This window comes from Hydra vulgaris, chromosome 10, assembly GCF_038396675.1.
Source record: "Hydra vulgaris chromosome 10, alternate assembly HydraT2T_AEP".
NCBI classification, from domain to species: domain Eukaryota; kingdom Metazoa; phylum Cnidaria; class Hydrozoa; order Anthoathecata; family Hydridae; genus Hydra; species Hydra vulgaris.
The window spans coordinates 25,059,544-25,077,500 of NC_088929.1; the positions used below are offsets into that span (position 1 = coordinate 25,059,544).

General features: G+C 25.7%; 3 protein-coding genes and 2 long non-coding RNA genes across 5 annotated transcripts in view; 3 read left to right on the top strand and 2 right to left on the bottom strand.

Moving 5' to 3' along the window:
* Positions 1–3,355: 3,355 nt before the first annotated feature.
* On the top strand, positions 3,356–6,557 carry LOC105850145 (uncharacterized). The gene is made up of 2 exons (XM_065808512.1): positions 3,356–3,444; positions 4,666–6,557. Exons 1-2 carry the CDS (start codon positions 3,356–3,358, stop codon positions 6,491–6,493), a joined length of 1,917 nt encoding a protein of 638 aa, XP_065664584.1. The 3' UTR covers positions 6,494–6,557.
* Positions 6,558–7,916: 1,359 nt separating this feature from the next.
* Positions 7,917–11,440, top strand: LOC136085860 (uncharacterized). The gene is made up of 6 exons (XM_065807591.1): positions 7,917–8,435; positions 8,527–8,608; positions 9,078–9,199; positions 9,665–10,169; positions 10,236–10,514; positions 11,173–11,440. Exons 4-6 carry the CDS (start codon positions 10,071–10,073, stop codon positions 11,404–11,406), a joined length of 612 nt encoding a protein of 203 aa, XP_065663663.1. The 5' UTR covers positions 7,917–8,435; positions 8,527–8,608; positions 9,078–9,199; positions 9,665–10,070; the 3' UTR covers positions 11,407–11,440.
* A 4,957-nt stretch (positions 11,441–16,397) lies between these two features.
* The window catches only part of LOC136085862 (uncharacterized), a 9,511-nt gene continuing 7,951 nt past the window's right edge, over positions 16,398–17,957 (top strand). Inside the window, exons 1-2 of the long non-coding RNA XR_010641229.1 lie at positions 16,398–16,517; positions 16,617–16,650. This is a non-coding gene — a long non-coding RNA (uncharacterized LOC136085862). The remainder of the gene's footprint in view (positions 16,518–16,616; positions 16,651–17,957) is intronic.
* On the bottom strand, positions 16,672–17,237 carry LOC136085863 (uncharacterized). Its single transcript, XR_010641230.1, has 3 exons — positions 17,214–17,237; positions 17,024–17,130; positions 16,672–16,790 (listed from the first exon to the last, which is right to left on the bottom strand). It is a non-coding gene; the product is annotated as an uncharacterized LOC136085863 (long non-coding RNA).
* The window catches only part of LOC136085861 (uncharacterized), an 11,227-nt gene continuing 10,527 nt past the window's right edge, over positions 17,258–17,957 (bottom strand). The window contains exons 12-13 of the mRNA XM_065807592.1: positions 17,389–17,555; positions 17,258–17,303 (exon numbers count right to left, since the gene is read on the bottom strand). The gene's annotated coding sequence lies outside the window, so the exon portion shown is untranslated. The remainder of the gene's footprint in view (positions 17,304–17,388; positions 17,556–17,957) is intronic.

Sequence of the window (17,957 nt, forward strand, 5' to 3'; positions counted from 1 at the left end):
CATTTCAAGGCCAATACAACTTTTTTAATGTTTGAGATAACTAACTTCGAGATAAATTTTAGATAACTAAAAATTAACATCTTAAGATGATCAAAATTTAATTGCCTGCAATACTGGATTAGCTTTAACATCATTAAAAAGTGTTAATATTGACTTTTTATAAGGAAAACCTTAACTTTACAACTCTCACTCCCTCCCCTTTTATAAAATAATATACAAAAGTTTGAAATCGTTTTTTTCAAAAACGGCTACCTTTTGATTTTTAAGCTTCTAGATTCAGTATCCTGAAGAGTCACTGATAAAAATTCCATAAAAATATTTGGGGAACTCTGACCTAAAACTTAAAACCTATTTTTGTCATGTTTGAAAAAAACCTATTTTTATAGTTTGCACCAACTAACCCCACCCGGGGTAAGTTGGTGCAAACTATAAAAATGATTAATAATGTATTATTAAGTGCAAAACTAACAGAAATTTTTTTACTATTATTTTTGGCAACAAATTAAATGAAAAAATTTAATATTAGTTTTAGCTGGTGCCAAATATTATTAGGTATAACAGCCAAAACAGTATCCCACTTTTTATCTGTGAAAAAAAAAACTAAAAAAAATTTTTTTTTCAATTTTTTTGTAAGAGTAAGTTTTTTCAATATTGTTAAAAATTAAAAAATAAAAAAAATTAATTTTATAAAAATATGTATTTTTTTCCAAAGTAAATGCTATGAGCCAACTTACCCCGTGAAAATTTTGTCAACTTACCCCGAAAGTCTTTTTTTCAATAAACAGTCTATAGATCTTGAAAAACGGCAACTTTGAAAAAAAAGTCTGACCGGATATTGTAAACCAATTGTGACTGGAACTTTTACAACTTTTTTTTCTTTTTACTTTTTTTTCATACGACCAATTATTTTCATTGTAAAGTAAGAAGGAAGCGATGTTCCAAAAGTTACGTTTTGTCCAAAAAACACATAAATTTTAATATCTCCCATGCGCATGCGCGAATCCTGACATTACTATAATGAATGATGAAATGGTCAATTAGGAAAGTTCTGTGTTATTTTTGTTAATTTCTGATGAAAGGCTTTGAAGATAAACTCAATTCGTCAACTTACCCCTGCGGCCAACTAGCCCCGGTCTCCCATACAGTTTTGAAAAACTTGAGTTTTTTTATCAAATCATCAGCAATTGATTTCAAAACCTGTTTAACTGAGTGATTTTAAAGTTGATTTGGAAAGTTAACGAAGAAGGTTGATTTAGGAATATTAACGTATAAGGTTGATGTAGAAAGTTAACATAGAAAGTTGATTTAGAAATTTAACGTAGAAACATATTGGGAAGACTAGTTATTTAACAAAATTTGATCTGAATAATAATTATTTACCTAAAAAAGAATTTTATTCCTGAAAAGCAAAATTCAATAATACTATAATGTATAATATATTTATTAGACAAGAACGTGTAAGATAAATTTATTATGTTGTTTAGAATATAGTCTATAACTATGGACCCATATCGGTACGGTTTTCTCAAAAATCTTCGAACGTGTAGTTTATAATAGAATCTTTAATTTTTCACAAAAAATAAAGTTTTTAATCCAAAACAATTCTTTTTTCAAAAAAAGCATTAAACTCAACATGCCTTATTGACTTAGGCGACCAAATAACTGATAGTTTTGAAAATGGTAAGTTTACTGTTGGAATATTCATAGATTTATCCAAGGCAAACACCGTTTATCACTTTATTCTGTTAGAAAAACCGAAATGGTACGGAGTGTGCAATAATTTATATCATTTGATAAAAAGTTATCTATCTTGTTAAAAATAATACGTTCAAAACAAGAAATCCAGAATACTGAATATTCTGTGTGGAGTGCCTCTAAGATTGGTCCTAGGACCGCTCTTATTTTTAATTTATGTTAATGATTTAAATAATGCATCAGTAAAACTAAATGCTATCATGTTTGCAGACGATACAAATCTATTTTTATCTGATAGCAATATTAATCAACTATATCCTGATATGAACATTGAATTAGAAAAAACAACAACAAGATACTATTAAGATTTTAGAAGTTATTTTGGATGATTATTTATCATGGCTCCCACATATAAAATATATACAATCAAAAATTAGTAAACACATTAGTATTATGTATCGAATTCGCCCATACACAAATACACAAAGTCTAAAGCTCATATACTTTTGCTTAATTCATTGCTACATTACTTATGCAAATGTTACGTAGGCAAATTGTCAACCAACAAAACTTAAAAAAATTCTTTGTTTACAAAAACATGTTTGTAGAATTATATACAACAAAAACGGGGCGACCACACTGAACCTTTAATGATGGATATGGAAATGATGAACATATATCAGATAAATATTTACCAGCACCTAAACTTTATGTATAAATATACCAATAACCTAACTCCTGAAATCTTTATAAGTAAATTTAATAAAGATCTAAATAAGAAGTATTTCTTAAAAGAAAATCAAAATAACACATATAAATAACCTAAAAAAGTAAATAAATACAAAGAATATAGTATAATTTATAGAGGACCTGAGCTATGGAACTTTTTTCTGAAAGGCAATTTAAATATGGCAAAATCATTAAACTCATTTCAGTATCAAACAAAAATATACGTTTTAAATCTTAAAACGTATATTTTTGTTTGATACTGACGTTTGAAACGCAAATTAAGTTGTAAAGCTCCAAAACTAAAATGTTTTGTATACAATCAAATTGTAAATATGATTGTAAAGACTTTGATGTATAGCAAGTATTTAAGGCAGTGCTTAAATCATAGAGGTCTGGTAATAAATTGTCCAGTTGTCGGAGCGGCCGTTCTCTCATATTGTTTTACTCCATTAGCATTTAAAAGATATGATATTAAAAAATATAAAGCGAAAATAAATTACTATATTATTTTTATGACAATTTATTTCAAAAAAATAAATTATTCCCATACTTAGACTAAATCGACGTTTAGTCGATTTAGTCGATTTCAAAAATGCATTAGTCTATTTTAGTCGGTTTAGTCTACACTGTAACGGAAAAAGGTGTTAATGTGTAAATAAAAAGGTGTTAGCGTAAAAAGTGTTGATAAAACGAACGCGGACACCTATATAGGTGTTCGTGTTCATGAAATAGGTGTTGAATACAAAAAACTGCGAACTGTTTCGGAAATAGGTGTTAGCGTTTAAAAAAAAAGGTGTTGGCGTGAAAAGGTGTCGAATTCGACGCCTTTTCAACATATGATAAAAAAAATGTGCTTACAAAAATTTTTTTAGTGCCAGTGAAAAGTTATCTGAAATAGTATCTTTGTCATTTGGCGCGAAAAATATTTATAATGGCTTTTCCTTGTGTAAAGTGTTCATTTAGTTGCAAATCTGTTGGTAATTTGCTATCTCACTACAATCGAATCCATTATGGACAAAAGTACTTTAACTTTTCATTATTTAAACAAAATATATATACACACGCATATAATATATATATACATATATATAAACATATATATATATATATATATATATATATATATATATATATATATATATATATATATATATATATATATATATATATATATATATATATATATATATATATATATATATATAAACATATATATATATATATATATATATATATATATATATATATATATATATATATATATATATAATATATATATATATATATATATAATATATATATCAAGGAGATTTAATAACAGGAGACGGCATAGTTGATATTCTATATAAAACGCGCTGAAGCCACTTTTGAAATTCAGTCGCCATCATGGTTAACCCAAAACATTGTTATGTTTTGCGCGCAACTTTATATTTTATTAGAAGTTTTTGCTGAAATCAAATGAAAACATTGCAACAAATGATTAAATAGTTAGGCAGTTATGATTTCTAGATTATATTTTTCTATAAAGAATTGTTTTCTAACTGATTATTTGTTTCAGTTCATTCCAAATATATGGAATACTGAAATCGACATTCAGATAGTCAATAAATTATTAGCGGATTACCATATATTTTTTATACAGTGTGAAGATCTTGAGGAATAAAAACAATTGTTTGTGAGTTTTTTTTTAAATTATATCTAAGGATAAATTGAAAAAAATTAAATATACATATCTGTCTATCTTTCTTATCAAAAGTATCATATTATATCTCTTTCGATGATATAATATAATACTTTTGATATTATAAATAAATATATAATAAATATAATATTACATATATATATATATATATATATATATATATATATATATATATATATATATATATATATATATATATATATATATATATATATATATATTATATATATTATATGTATATATATATATATATATATATATTATATATATATATATATTATATATATATATATATAAATATATATATATATATATATATATATATATATATATATATCTATATATATATATATATATATATATATATATATATAAATTTCAGCTGTCAAACATTTAAATAATAACTTTTAAATTTTTACGTGTGTGTTATATTGACATGTTATATTACGTGTGTGTTATATTATGTGTGTGTTATTTGTTTAATAAATATATTTATTTTATATAACTTAAAGACTCTTTAACACGTGTAATTTTTTTAGAATACCGTGTTATTTTTGTTCTGCTGAATTTGTAAACTACATTGTTGCAAAAAATCATGTTTATAGAAGGCATCAAGATGAACTGAAACATAATACTACACAGATTCAGATTGAGTCTGCTATTCAATTGGATTTGCCAATTTGTAATAGTATAAGATTATCTGATAAATATGCAGACCAGTCAACTGATATATTTGACATGTTTGATGAAATGAAAAGGTTTTTTATGATAACGATGAATTATCATTTAGTTTCTGAAAAAACTTCTAAAAAGTTACTTTTATTGCACAGTGATTCAGTTAAAGCTATATTGGGTGATGTTTGTAGATCGTTTGAAAGTTTTTTGCAACAGACTGGCATATCAGTTCACAACCTATATGCACAATGTTTCCTGTATAAACTTCAAAGAGACAACAGCATTGATTTATGTTTATCACATTGTATGAGCCCAGATAAATTTGATGCTTATTTAGGTGGATTGGGTCATGTAAAAGCAGTGAAAGTTACTGTTGGTGAGGATTTTTTTTATCATGTACCTCTTGGAGAAAACCTAAAAAGCATTTTGAAAGGTCAAACAATTTTGCACCCAGATTCTTTATCTTTTTCAAAATCAAGCTACTTTCAAAGTTCTATACTACCATTTTCAGATCCAAACAAAACAGTATACATTGGTTTGTATTCAGATGAGTTAGAAGTATGTAACCCAATAGGCACCAGCAGGGGTATACATAAAATATCAGCAATTTATTTTTCTATTTTAAATCAAAAGAACAATGCATCTAAAATGGGCAATTATCATTTAGCTTCATTGTGTAATTTTAAAGTGGTTAAAAAAATTACACTCTATGAGTTTTGCAAGCCAATTATTGATGACTTGTTCAACTTATTATTTAATACATTTTGTGTAAATGATGAAGAGTATCATGTAATTGCATGTTTTATGGCTGCTGACAATTTAACAGCTCATCCACTTCTCGGTTTGCAATCACATTTTCATAGTGGATACATATGTAGACATTGTTACTTCTGTGTTAGATACGAAAACACAAATGTATTTCAAAGAACTCACGAATCTTACATTGTTGATAGTTCAAAACAACAACATGGATGTCTGTATTTATCTCCGTTTTTACACTTACCATATGTATTTTTGCCTGCATTTTTTCCAAGTGATTTTATGCGTGATTTTTTGGAAGGAATAAGCCATGTTGTAATTTCAACATTTTTGAATCAGTATATGATCAAGCGAAAACTAACATTGCTTGGTATGAATTTATTGCTAAGAGATCTAAAATTGCCAGTGAGTTTAATATTGACATCAACTTATATGACATCAAAGCTGGCACTAACTGCTAGTGAGATGCTAACCATTTCATTATGTTTGCCATTGTTTCTTTTTGATAATTTTAATGACAAAGATGCACCTTATTGGGATATGATCATTATCCATTGTAATATTTTATTGATATTAAACAGCCGTGGTAATGAACATATTGAATCATTGCATTTTCTGATTCCACAACTTGTTAACTATATCAAAACATTATACAAGGGCACTAGAGTAGCAGCAAAGCTCCATTTTATCACACATTATCCTGACCTTTCAAGCTACATGGGAACAATGAAAACTTTCTGGTGCATGCGTTTTGAACAACGACATCAGATTTTTAAAAAGCTAGCAAGAGTTTGTCAGCAATTCAAAAATCCTATACATTTATTTTCAAAAAGATTTCAAATGCATGAAACTTGTAGACGTCTTCTTGAAAGCAGTAATGAAATTGTTCCAGGTAAGCATGAAGGTAAGCATGAAGGTAAGCTGCAATCATAATAATTGATGAGCTACTTATTTGTTTATTTTCATGCAATATAATAAATTTTCATGCAATATAATAAATTTTCATGCAATATAATAAATTTTCATGCAATATATAATAAAAATGTTTTATTTTTCAGGCTCCATCTCATATCCAAAGATATCTCTTCATCATGCTCAAGAAGTACTTCTTGAACCGTTTGAATCAAATTTAAACACAATTTTTCATACAAAAACATTAACAGTCCAGGGAAAACAGTTGACAGTATCTTCTTATTTGATTCTAAGCGAAGAAAAAGCAGTTAAAATAAATTATTTGATGTCTATTAACAATGTTTGGTATGCAATGTGCCAAGAAACAGCAATATCATTTTTTCCTTTGGTTAACTCGTATGTTGTAGAGCATCATAAAAACTTATTTTCTTTACTTGACATTTTTTCTCTTAAATTAAGTTCATCTAAATCTGTTAAAATAAGAGAAAAAGATTTTATTGTCCGGTTATTTATCATATGAATATTTATTATGAGTTGTTATTTCTGCCTTTAGTGATTAATTTATTTTATTTAAAAACTAACAAAACTAGTTAAAACACAATGATACAGGGTTAAAATGGGACAGGGTTAAAAACTGAGACAAGTCTTATGTAGTAAAAATGTAAAATATATATATATATTTTTTTTAGTAATTATTATAAAAAATTATTATTAATATAACATTAAATATGTACGGAAGTACATATTTCATGTAAGGTATTTTGATATATAATCCCAATGAGTTATTTTTAGGGTACAGTATTTGAAACAGATAAACAGGGCCACTGAGAGCCAAGGTTAAAAAACCCTGGCAAACTTCCCTGCACACCTCTGGTCCAGGTGGATCTGGTCCACCTCTGTTGACTGGGGCTGCATTTGATGACGATGATTAAGATGCTGATGATGATGATCATCAGCATCTTAATCATCGATGATGATCATCAGCAGCAGCATCTTAATCATCAATGATGATGATCATCATCATCATTGTTATCATCATCAAGCATACAATTGATGATGATGATGATGATCATCATCTTAATCACTGTCATCATTATCATCTTCTCTGATACACACTATAAATATAATTACTACTCTCAAACCCTCTCTATGATCATCGATTCTTTTCCTATCTTTTAAAGATAGGAAAAGATCATATATCCATCTGATCTACTTTGTTCTTACCGGATAATTAATTAATTAACTATGAAATTAATTATGAAATTGTGAAATTAGCTATGAAATTAATTAACTATGGAATGTTTTTAGCCGGGGCCCTGGTCACTTATTACAGGTAGGTAGAGATGTAAGTTATATTAATGTGTTATATTAATGATTATATATAATGATTATATATAATATAATGAATATATATTAAGTTATATTAATGTGTTATATTAATGATAGTTAATGATAATATATCTGATTTACTTTTAACTCTTTTTGCATTATATATTAACATCTACCTTTATTTGCAGATGCAATCAATTAATGTGCAAAAAGGTGATACAATCAAAGTTATTCTGTATACTTCGTATTCTGATTTGCTGTCAAAATGTGGCAATAAGTTCCAATGTTCGTCCAGAAATTTGCTACAATTGTATGATGGTTCTGGTGCAGAAATTGATGATGGAGAAACCCTAGATTTTTTAGTTACAAATAATAATTTGAAACTAGTTTTTTTGGAGCGTCAAGTGACAAGGCAAATAATAACTGCATCAGAAGAAGTTAAGAGAGATGAAAGTATTTCTTCAAAACAATGGCCTGGTTTGAAATTTGAAATTCCAACAGATTCAATTGTGGAAGCAAGGCTTACATGTGGTATACTTGATGCCAAATCAATAGTAGCAGATGGTCAATTTATGAACCACTGGGTTGGGCTCATTTTTCATAAAGTAATGGAATACGTTGATCAACAAAATCCGTGTGTTTTTAGTTGTATTATATTGATTTTTTATCTAAATTATGTTTAAACTCTAAGATCTTACTGTAAATTGTTTTTATCAAAATCATAGATACATAAATGGAGTTCAATTAAATGAGCTGGTGATGGTTGTGCAAGAGAAGTACCCAGAGTTTAGAGCTGTTCAATATTAAGTAAGTTAATTTGTGCTGTAGTGGTTGAATGAAATAAATTACATAATAATAATTTGTTTTTTAAAAATATTTTATCCTTGCATTACAAATCTATTTAAGCTATTTTAAAAGATGTTTGTAATAGTTGTGTTATGACTTTTAAATAAATTGAGTAATTCTTGAATAAATTTAAATAACTAAATTATTTAGTTATTTAAATTTCAATTTATTTAAACATTCAAAATAAATTTAAAAAAATATATTTAATATGTGATTTTTAATTTATTTTGAATGAAATTTTAATAAAATTATAAAGTAATTCTTAATAGTTTTTTATATTTTAATATCATATTTAAATAATAACGAAACAAAACTATACAAACCTGTTAAATCAATTGTTTGATTTTTCAAACTAACTTTTGACTAATTGACTTAATTGACTATATACGATATATATATATATATATATAATTAATTTTTTTACTACTAGAAATGCTTCCACGAGAGAATTAATAACAGGTTTAAAAATTATAGAAGAAAAATCAATTGTGCTTCTGTCATTGAAAATCGAAAGAAATATGCAAAAGCTGCTATGACAAAGGCAATAAAAAGGTATTTTAACCTTTTTTTATGCTTGATTATTATGTTTATATCTTTGAGATGTTCCATAAACTATGTTTGATTATAAAAGTGTTCACACTCCTCCTTAAAAATCTTTAAAAATTTAAAACCTCCTCAAATATCCATAAAAAGAAAAAAAAAAGTCATTTCTCCTAAAATTCTCCTACTTTTATTTTTGTTAATAATGACAAATATTAATAATTTTGTTTAATATATTATAATAATATAATATTTATGTATATATATATATATATATATATATATATATATATATATATATATATATATATATATATATATATATATATATATGTATATTATTTTCATAATGTAATATTAAAATATATATAATGATATTTCAGTAACCAATATATAAAATATATATGTTAATATTTCAGTAAATATTTTGTTTTATAATGCGATCATATATTTATATTGTGTTCTAATCTATTTTAGAGCAGTAAGTGACAGCGATATCAGTCAACCTTTAAGACTTAAAAGCAATACAAATGAAGTATTAGAAGTTGCAAATGAGGCATATGTAATTCTAGTTTACTATTCTCTCATCTAGATTGATACAAAAAATTTGTATTTAATCCAGTACAACCTGCTTCATGTTACTGTCAGAAAGGGCATCTGGTTTAAAGCTTTCGTTAATGCCATTTATATGTCACTATGGAGAATCATCCAAACCACAAGTGTGGAAATATGGATGTTAACTTACAAAAAAAAAACTTTATATCTGCTTTGTAAATCAATATTTTTTTTGGTTGTACTAATGTTTATGATATATTTTAATCAAATATTTTAGCTTGTTACAGTTTCAAACAATGTTCAAACCTCACTTGAAGCAGAAGTTTTAATGGAAACAACTTTCATGCAACGGAATAATGCAAGAGAAACTGTTGGCTTTTCGACAGAGTTAGAGTTATTCAAGTCCTATTTTTTGTCAGCTGAAAATGTAAGAACCTTATTTCTTCACTTAACATTATTTTTACCTATTCATACAAAAATGATATTTTTCTAGGTATATAATGAAAGCAAGAGAATGCTACAAGTTTATGAATTGAATAAGAACTCGCCGTACAAGGATAATGGATTAGGCTTTGAAGGGGTTCAGGTTTTACTAAAAGATTCTCTTAGAAATATTTGTTTGAAATGGGCCCCTTTTTTAAAGAGATATTCATCTCTTCTTAATCTAGTAAAGATGGTAAACCCTACCATGGCTTCTTCTGAATCAAATATAATTGGATTTCAATTTATTGTGGCTAGATGTCGTCAAAAAATGGTAGAATTTACTGAAAAGGTTAGTGTAACTTTAAAGTTATAATTTTATTGAGTTCAATACCCCCCCCCCCCTCCCCAAAGCCTTGGGAGCTACATTTTTAAGTTGTTGGTACAAACCTCTCTCAACTCTTTAAATTCACAAGCTTTGAAGAAAAACACAAGCTTCAATGTACTACATGGAAAAACAAGTTAAACGCAGTACATCAAGCAGGGCCGGATTTACCAATAGGAATCTTTATGTTTATTTAGTTTTAGTTTTAGCCAAATTTTGGTATTTATGAGTAATAAGAGCCCAAATATCTTATTCTGCCTAGGCCTCCTGGTATATAAATCCGGCCCTGACTACAAGTGGCGAGATGAGGGATCAAACAGGCTACCACTACATCATTTAAATATTTTTTTCAAAGTTTCTTTAATCATTTAAAATAAAATTGATAATAATAATAATAATAAAATTTAGTTTAAAGTGATTGTTATGCCTTGAAACCCCATTCCCATCATATAACTGTATGCACTTATAGGTTGTTGTTTTCGATATATTATTTAAATATTTTTAATATATAAGTTGTTTTTGAATACATATATTAAAAAAAGCTTTTATGAATTTTATTTTATTTTTTTGATTAACATTAAAAATAACTTATATTGATCTATTTCATTTATTTATTTAATTATAGAATATGATTCGTCTTCAATACGAAAATGGAGATTTTGCAGTTAGATATGATAAATTTTCTATTCCTTGTGCGAACTTAATTGAAGTTCTTCTTGTCAGCACATCGCTAAGTGTGGCATTTAATTTAATACATTGCAGAAAACAAGAGGCAGTATTTGAAATCTTAGAAATAATAATGCAAATTAGAAAAATGAGTAACATTAAAATTGTAAAATCTATAATGTTACTTTTATAATGACTTTGTTGCAATGATTTAAATCTATTTTCGATTTGGTTTTATCTATAACGTATTGTGATTTGGTTTTAACATTTAAACTTTTAACATTATTTTATTTTATAAATACACTTTCTTATTATATAAATTGTTTGAAGTTTAATTTTTTTGTGTCATATTTGTCAAGTTATTAATAAAATATATTATAATATATATGCTGATTGTAATTGATTATAATTGAATTGATAGTTCTAAATTAGAACTGATTTTAAGACTCTGATGATTAATAGAACTTTTAATCGAAATGAGTATGAGGTTCAAATGAGTATAACCAGTTGTGTATTAAGTTATATTAAATCATCAGAGCCTTAAAATCAGTTAATACACCATACAAATAATACTACTGATTGTAAGGCGTTAAAGAAAAATAACTAACAAAGAAATGAATAAAAAAAAGTGTATTTAATTTTAATTAGCTGTAATTAAAAGTTATTTGCTAACCAAATTATAGTATTTTATATTTAAAATAATGATACGAAAAAGTTTTGGAAAACTTTTCAGGAACCTATTTGATACATGCAGTATCAGATATTGTATATAAATGTTTAATATAACTTTTCTTAATTTGTATGTTAATTGTTTTATGAAGATCTTATTTGTTCTCATGATTTTTGTTTTGTTTATTCAGGGGTATAATAAATGTAAAACCACAATGAGTTGAACAAAAGATTAAAATTCCGACTAAAAATATTCAAGTGACAGAACTGTCTTTATTGAGAATTCTTTCTCGACATCTACAGATGAAAATCTGAAGGTGATGAAAAATTAACATTTCTTGGTTTTTCTTTTATAAAATAAACTAAAAATGAAATATAATAGAAATATTTTTTAGTACTTATTATTATTATATTTTTTCAACGATAAATTATAAAAATATTTGCTCTTTTTTAGAGAATCGTCAAATGTCGGGAGAGTGGATGCTTTATTTTACCAATTCGATTCAGGTTCTGTTAGTCAACATGACAATCCGTTTAATTACGAAAAACTAGTGAATTCTCAAGCAGCCGAGTATATATTAAAAAAAAACTTTAAAAACTTGAATTACAATTTTATTAAAAATTTATAAATTTGTTTTTTACTGATAACTTTTATTTGTTATAACATATGCTTGCATAGTCTTAATCTAAAGCAGTCAAATATATTTTCAAAGTTACGAAACAAGACGAACATTATAAAATTTAGAATACTTTGTTAAAATAATTTTTTCCATTAATTTTTGTGTTTTTAAGTGATATATTTATCTGTTATACCATCAGTTTGTATATTTATAGCTTTAATATGTGTGTATAATATCAATAATTTTTTTTCAAAAGTGTTGTCTGCTTATTTGGGTAGTCTTTTCAAAATACTTTAGTTTCGGAAGATCTTGTGGAAAGTATGCCAAGTATGAGTGGAGTATGCACAAAAGATCAAACGTCAGCTAAAATCAGCGTCATAAACGCATTTTAATTGCGTCATCACTTTTATGGCTTAAATGTAACATGAACACCTTTTTTTTGCAGCAACACCTTTTTAACGGCAACACTTATAGGTGTTAATGTGCACGAACACCTTTTTTTTGCATCAACACCTTTTTACGGCAACACCTAATAGGTGTTCATATAGTATCACGCATCAACACCTTTTTTCTTTAACATCAACACCTTTTTCCGTTACAGTGTACAGTCAAATTATTTAATAGTCGTAACAACACTAGACATTACATAATCAAATATACACTAACGGAAAAAGGTGTTGATGTTAAAGAAAAAGGTGTTGATGCGTGATACTATATGAACACCTATTAGGTGTTGCCGTAAAAAGGTGTTGATGCAAAAAAAAGGTGTTCGCGCACATTAACACCTATAAGTATTGCCGTTAAAAAGGTGTTGCTGCAAAAAAAAGGTGTTTATGTTACATTTAAGCCATAAAAGTGATGACGCAATTAAAATGCGTTTATGACGCTGATTTTAAGCTGACGCTTGATCTTTTGTGTATACTCCACTCATACTTGGCATATTTTTCACAAGATCTTTCGAAACTAAAGTGTTTTGTAAAGACTACCCAAATAAGCAGACAACACTTTTGAAAAAAAAATTATTGATATTATATACACATATTAAAGCTATAAATATAGAAACTGATGGTATAACAGATAAAACCACAAAAATTAATGGAAAAAATTATTTTAACAAAGTATTCTAAATTTTATAATGTTTGTCTTGTTTCGTAACTTTGAAAATATATTTGACTGCTTTAGATTAAGACTATGCAAGCATATGTTATAAAAAATAAAAATTATTAGTAAAAAGCAAATTTATAAATTTGTAATAAAATTGTAATTCAAGTTTTTAAAGTTTTTTTTTTTAAATATACTCGACTGCTTGAGAATTCACTAGTTTTTCGTAATTAAACGGATTGTCATGTTGACCAACAGAACCTGAATCGAATTGGTAAAATAAAGCACCCACTCTCCAGACATTTGACGATTCTCTAAAAAAGAGCAAATATTTTTATAATTTATCGTTGAAAAAATATAATAATAAGTACTAAAAAATATTTCTATTTTATTTCATTTTTAGTTTATTTTATAAGAGAAAAACCAAGAAATGTTAATTTTTCATCAACTTCAGATTTTCATCTGTAGATGTCGAGAAAGAATTCTCAATAAAGACAGTTCTGTCACTTGAATATTTTTAGTCGGAATTTCAATCTTTTGTTCAACTCATTGTGGTTTTACATTTATTATACCCCTGAATAAACAAAACAAAAATCACGAGAACAAATAAGATCTTCATAAAACAATAAACATACAAATTAAGAAAAGTTATATTATACATTTATATACAATGTTTAATATCTGATACTGCATGTATCAAATAGGTTCCTGAAAAGTTTTCTAAAACTTTTTCGTATCATTATTTTAAATATAAAATACTATAAGTTGGTAGGCAAAGGTTAGTAAATAACTTTTAATTACAGCTAATTAAAATTAAAAACACTTTTTTTTATTCATTTCTTTGTTAGTTATTTTTCTTTAACGCCTTACAATCAGTAGTATTATTTGTATGGTGTATTAACTGATTTTAAGGCTCTGATGATTTAATATAACTTTTAATACACAACTGGTTATACTCATTTGAACCTCATACTCATTTTGATTAAAAGTTCTATTAATCATCAGTCTTAAAATCAGTTCTAATTTAGAACTAACAATTTAAGCCTTATAATCAATTACAATCAGCATATATATTATAATATATTTTATTAATAACTTGACAAATATGTCACAAAAAATTAAACTTCAAACAATTTATATAATAAGAAAGTGTATTTATAAAACAATTTAAGCCTTATAATCAATTGCAATCAGCATATATATTATAATATATTTTATTAATAACTTGACAAATATGACACAAAAAAATTAAACTTCAAACAATTTATATAATAAGAAAGTGTATTTATAAAATAAAATAATGTTAAAAGTTAAAATGTTAAAACCAAATAACAATACGTTATAGATAAAACCAAATCGAAAATAGATTTAAATCATTGCAACAAAGTCATTATAAAAGTAACATAGATTATACAGTTTTAATGTTACTCATTTTTCTAATTTGCATCATTATTTCAAAGATTTCAAATACTGCCTCTTGTTTTCTGCAATGTATTAAATTAAATGCAACACTTAGCGATGTGCTGACAAGAAGAACTTCAATTAAGTTCGCACAAGGAATAGAAAATTTATCAAATCTAACTGCAAAATCTCCATTTTCGTATTAACGACGAATCATATTCTATAATTAAATAAATAAATGAAATAGATCAACATATGTATATAATAAATATAATATTACATATATATATATATACATATATATATGTATGTATATATATATATATATATATATATATATATATATATATATATATATATATATATATATATGTATGTATATATATGTATATATATATATATATCTATATATATATGTATATATATATATGTGTATATATATATATATACGATTCTTAATCAGCATAAAATTCTCTATCATATTCAGCAATAAAAAAAAAAAAAGGGGGGGAGAAACTGCAGTAGCGCCCAATAATTTAATTTTTAATTCTAAAATTGATGATTTTCTAGTAATATTTTACATATTTTCAACCAGATGTTATGCAATATTTTATATATCTATATGAGGGGATGTTACATTCTAAGCACTATTTGGTTTGTTGTTTTTTAACAAAATACAAGGGCGATGTGATATTCTACACATATAATAGTAGCATGCCAATATTTCTTAATTTTATTAAGGGGAGGTGATATTCTAACATTCTAAGCACTATCTAGTATGTTGTTTTTAAACAAATTACATAAGGAATGTTATATTCTAAGCATATAATACTGGTAGCATGCCATATATTTCTTAATTTTATTAAGGAGACGTGATATTCTAACATTCTAAGCACTATCTAGTATGTTGTTTTTTAACAAAATATATGGGCGATGTGATATTCTAAAAATATAATAGTATGTTTCTTAATTTTATTAACTGGGATGTGATATTCTATGATTCTAAGCAACAAATGCAGCTATCTAGTATGTTATTTTTTTAACAAAGTGCATGAAGGTTTGATATTCTAAGCATTTAATACTGATAGTATATAATATATTTTTTAATTTCATTAAGTTGATGTGCTGTTCATAGATTCTAGGCTGCAAATACAACTATGATAATTAGAAAGAAAATACATTGAAAATGTTTGTTTTATTGTTTTTGATTATATTAAAAAAAGAGCTCAGTAATTTATCTATGTTCTACATAACTATTTTCTTTTTTTTCTTTTATGATGTTTGCATTGCTTATCTTAATCGCAAGGCCTTAAGTATTTTTGATTTTCCTAAAATTGTTAATTGTTCTTCTTTTTTTCCTTGATTTTAGGTTCTTAATCTTCCTAACTGTAGAATCACAATAAAAACTGTCAGTCTTGATCTGAAGAAACGGTCAATGCCAGGAAGAGCATCTGGTTGTAAAAAATTGCTCCAACACTTCTAACTTCGTTTAATTTAGAAATTGGTGTACAAGGTTTTTTAGTTTTTATTGAAATAATACAATTTTTTTTAAACATTATTCGTGTTAATTTTTTCTTAGTTATACTAATGTATTACATCTAATTGTATTTAGTTTTTGGTATTTGTTTTTTGGAAGCTGATAACAGGTAAAAGTCTACTTTGTCTTTATCAGGGTTATCATATTATATAAACCAATATATTACAATAAAGCATTTTATATACAAAATTTTATAAAATTTTTTAATTCTTTTCTTTTGCTTGAAGAATTTTCAGCCATGTACCAAACCTATAGTGCAAGTGTAGTTGTAGTTATTTAAATCAATCAAATATTTTTATGCTTTATATTTATATATTTTATTTATGCTTTATATTTATATATTATACGTATTAAAGACCTCAAATGAAATCATAATAATAATAATAAAGCCTAGAGTTATGATTTAATAAAGGAATTGTAATAGTAAATATATGTGCATAAATAATATCTTCAAAATTTTATACTTATAAATCTTAACATACTTTTAAAGATGAATGTTTCCACAGCAAAACGATATGCTGCTTTTGGTTTCATAGGCTATGCACTCCATATGATACCATCTATTTGGAATGCAAATATCACATTTTATCTATAAAAAACATCTTTTTTTTATAATTCTTTCCCTAATTGAAACATAATAATAAAAAATTAGTGGAACAAAGATTTTATTACCCATTCATCTAACTTCTGCTTTTTCTTGTTTTGGACCCTTTCAGATGTTTCCACAAATGCGACACACTGTATTGTACCAGCATTTTTGACCTAATAATTGAAGCTTGAATAATTTAATGTTTTTGTTTATTTTTATTCTATCGTAAATTTTTTGTAAATATTACTATAACCAAACCTCCTTCATCTAAAAGCAACTGTACCACTCTTTCTCTATAATTATTCACTTCTTCAACTGGAAAACAATGTACCAGCTCTTCCCCATACAAGTTTTTCCGTAAACCTGATTCTTATTTTTAATAAAAGAATGTGTATTTTTCCTCTGCCTTTTACTTGACTGGCTGTCTTTAAATGCAATTTTAAATTGACATTAAATACAGAAAAATGTGGAATTAACAAAAAGTTTAATATTGTTTGATTTTTAGAAAAATTTATTTTTTTAAAGTCTTTAATTTGTTTTTAATGTTTTGAAATTTAGCAGGAAAGGGTTATTGATTTTGGAATGTTATATGTATGTACACAGAGAGGTAAGAATCAATAAAAGTATACAGATGTGTACAAAGGAGGAGGGAGAATTCAAAATTTGTGGTTTATTTGCTTACACACTTTATAGGCGCCCCATGTTTGTAAATAATTTATTAAATAGCGATAGTAAGTTGTTTAAAAATTGAGAGTATTAAAATTTTAGAATTGAAGTTTATAGTTAAGAGCTTAATACATGGTTTTAAAAAAATCAGCAAAAACTTA